Source organism: Anastrepha ludens, chromosome X (assembly GCF_028408465.1).
Source record: "Anastrepha ludens isolate Willacy chromosome X, idAnaLude1.1, whole genome shotgun sequence".
NCBI lineage: Eukaryota > Metazoa > Arthropoda > Insecta > Diptera > Tephritidae > Anastrepha > Anastrepha ludens.
Genome location: NC_071503.1, coordinates 98,463,893 through 98,467,425, shown reverse-complemented (window position 1 = coordinate 98,467,425; position 3,533 = coordinate 98,463,893). Strand labels below are relative to the sequence as shown.

General features: G+C 37.4%; 1 protein-coding gene across 1 annotated transcript; it reads right to left on the bottom strand.

Annotated features, from left to right (window-relative positions):
* Positions 1-579: 579 nt before the first annotated feature.
* LOC128869573 (putative nuclease HARBI1) lies at positions 580-2,109 on the bottom strand. Its single transcript, XM_054112148.1, has 4 exons — positions 1,670-2,109; positions 1,457-1,601; positions 1,246-1,401; positions 580-1,158 (listed from the first exon to the last, which is right to left on the bottom strand). Exons 1-3 carry the CDS (start codon positions 1,808-1,810, stop codon positions 1,259-1,261), a joined length of 429 nt encoding a protein of 142 aa, XP_053968123.1. The 5' UTR covers positions 1,811-2,109; the 3' UTR covers positions 580-1,158; positions 1,246-1,258.
* Between the last annotated feature and the right edge of the window lie 1,424 nt (positions 2,110-3,533).

Below are 3,533 nucleotides of genomic sequence, written 5' to 3'. Positions count from 1 at the left end.
ATTGGACGATGTTGATGTGGACGACCTTTGGTTCCAACAAGACGGCGCTACATGCCATACAGCCAACGCGACAATCGATTTATTGAAGGAAACTTTTGGTGAGCGCATTATCTCGCGCCGTGGACCTGTGGCGTGGCCTCCAAGATCGTGCGATATAACACCGCTGGACTATTTCTTGTGGGGCTATGTGAAGTCGCTTGTCTACGCAGATAAGCCCGAGACGATTGACGTCTTGGAGGAGAATATTCGGCGCGTTATTGCTGACATACGGCCCTAATTGCTGCAAAAAGTGGTCGAAAATTGGGCCTCTCGGCTGGAATTTATTCGAGCCAGCCGCGGCGGCCACTTGCCCGAAATCATTTTTAAAACATAATGGCAAACCCTTATCTTTATAATAAAGCTAAATTCTTGGCCATAACATTAAATTATATACGTTTTATTTCATCTTGAAAACCTAACCTCTAAAAAAAAACACCCTTTATAACTAAAATGGTTGTAGGAATGTTTTTTTTTTGGTAATTTTTGCCCTTTTAAATAATAGGATACATGGATATGGAAATAAGTGATTCGTTTGATAAATCTATAAATAAAAGCCAGCGAGATTACGGATTCTTTCTTCCTCCTCAGAATAGGATTTTGTTAATATTGGCAGGGGAGTGAGTGAATGTTTCACGGAGGTGGAAGATTTGGTGTCTAAACCAGAGAGCGAGGATCACGATGAAGTAAGAGAAATAACTTCAGTCATAAATGAGTATTCGGAAAAAGAAAAGTTTTTAAAAACACTGGCCCCTATTATGAGTTGGACTCGATCTTCGATATTCGCTGGTTGTCGAAGATCGAAAATCGAATGTCAATTTAGTATTATGAGCGGGGCATGCCTGTCGAAATTTTCGTTGTATACCGAATTTAGAGTCGAATGCAATTTTGATTTCGATTGTGTAGCGTATTGTGGGAAAATTTGTTAAAATGTAAGCTGTTTGCGATTATTTATTATTTTATAGTAACCAAATAATAAACATGCACTAATACTTTTTAGTTTTCCCCATAATATTCTAAGAAGTTCATTTCCTATATTTTCCGTTATTTGACTCCACTTCAATATCTCCAGCATCATCGTTGAGGGTCTCATTGGATAACTCTTCATCCGGAAGTTGAACACTGTAAAGCAGACAAATGTTGTGCAAGGCTGCCCACGCATTAATAATTTGTTTTGCTTGTTTTTGGAGAATAGTGGAGAGCTCTTACCTGCAACAATAAATTAGGTTTTCAAGACTCCAATTGTTCTCTCAATGATACTTCTCGCTTTAGCATGTTGTTTGTTGTATGTCCTTTGTGGAGACCCTTCCTCAAAGTTTCTGAACGGCGTCATTAAATATGGTTTTAGAGCGTATCCAACATCACCTGAGACAGACCAAAATTATTAAAAACGGAATTTCAATTGGTGTTTATTACATACCGAGGAACCAAGTATTGGGACGGCCATTGAGATGTTGCTCCTTTAAATGCGCTTTCAATGGTAACATATTGAAAGTCATAGAATCATGAGTAGCTACTGGATTTTTCGCATTCATATACGTTATTTTCATTGTATGATCACAAACCTAAAATTTACATTGTTCGCATTTAGAATTTATAACTCATATTTACATATATGCAAATGTCTACTTACAATCAGAGCATTAATGTTGTAGAATCCCTTCCTGTTGTAATACAAATGTTGAGCGACAATTTTAATATGCGTGCCATCAACACAGCCAATTATTCCTGGAATCCGGTATTTGCTATAAAAATGTGCTTTTGTTCGCTGCATATCAGCCTCTGTACTACGAAATTGTATCCATCTTTGGCAAATATAATTTTCCAGGACATCTATTACCTCCCGTTGTACTCATTTTCACAAAAAATACTTTTTTTAACTTTTAAAAATGTTGTTAGCAAAGAATTTCAACACAATCGGTTTTTCTTTTATTTTGATTTGCTGTATCGGCTGAGAAAAAATTATCTATTATAAATGAGTCGAGCGATCGAAATTCACAATAGTCCTATTCTTCTACGAATGAGCACCATAATACCAAATGAAAATTCGTTCGACCAGCACTTTCGACTACAGTCGAAGATCGAATGTTGCTCATAGGCCCTTATTATGTGCAACATTCGATCTTCGACTGTAGTCGAAAGTCCATTCCAAATATGTTAAAGCTAGTCACAGTTCTGCGATTTTGTGCTCAGGGATCATACCAATTGAGTATTGGTAATGAAGGTATGCTAGGACTTGCTCAACCCACTGTGTACGATGATGCTGAAGATATTGAAGTGGAGTCAAATAACGGAGAAGTAGAAAACATAAGAAATGAAATTTTGAGAATATTATAGAAAAATCTAAAAAGTATTAAATAGAAACCTGTACGCCACATTTTCTGTTTTATTTTTGTTATAAATTTTCTTTATTCAATTATTCGCCAATCGAAAAAAATATGTATTTCAGTTCCTCTACGTATTTCAGCCCATACCTACGAAGGGAAAATAAAAATGTATTTCTATAAACATCACAAAAAAAAACCATTATTAAGCTTAATCCATTTTGCTGCCGTTCTCACTGGTGGTCCCAAGCAAGTCAGCTTCGTTGTAAATTCCTCCCATTTTTTTGCTGCTTGAACTTTGGTGCAAATCCCTTTTGCGAATTGTGGATTCGCCTTTCTAATTGTTGTTTGGTACTCACGACTTTCGACCTGCATAAAATTAACAAAATTAGTATATATTTTTTTATTTGGTTACTATAAAACCATAAATAATCGCAAACAACTTACACTTTAACAAGTTTTCCCACAATACGCTACACGATCGAAAGCAAAATTGCATTCGACTCTAAATTCGGTAAACAACGAAAATTTCGATAGGGTTGCACCGCTCATAATACCAAATTGACATTCGATTTTCGATCTTCGACAACCAGCGAATATCGAAGATCGAATGTAACTCATAATAGGGGCCATAATAAAGGCCATTGTCTGTAATAACGCCGTAGCCGAATGGTGCGTGACTACCATTCGGAGTGAAACACCAATATGAAGAAAACGTTTTTTCTATTCGCTGTCGCCTCTCGGCAGGTAATGGCAAGCCTCCGCGTGTATTTCTGGCAGGAAACAGCTCCTCAAAAAAAAAATATCTGCCGTTCGGCGTCGGTTTAAAACTGTAGGTACCTCCATTTGTGGAACTATCATACATAAATCAAGACGCGCGCCACAAATAAGAGGACGAACTCGGCCAAACACCCAAAAGGGTATATAAATATATACATATATGGACAGAGTTGTAAGTACCGCTACGCGAAGCTATAGAGGCAGGTGACATCAATGTCGACGAATATGTGTTCCAGCCGGAAGCTCAATAGTCATCAAAAAAAGCGGAAGAGAATACAGAGTATCCAGGACCAACATCAGATATAGACATGATTGTGATGATGTCTGCAATATCTCCAATCGCCTCGCAAATGTCATCGCAGATATCGCAAATGTCACAAATGTTAGCCGAAT

Bases quoted from the DNA above. Each gene is read 5' to 3' on its own strand.
- LOC128869573 (XM_054112148.1), bottom strand. From the start codon at position 1,810: ATGCAGCGAACAAAAGCACATTTTTATAGCAAATACCGGATTCCAGGA. The intron at 1,602-1,669 runs GTAAGTAGACAT...TGTAAATTTTAG, and splicing joins ACAACATTAATGCTCTGATT to GTTTGTGATCATACAATGAA. The intron at 1,402-1,456 runs GTATGTAATAAA...GGTCTGTCTCAG, and splicing joins TCCCAATACTTGGTTCCTCG to GTGATGTTGGATACGCTCTA.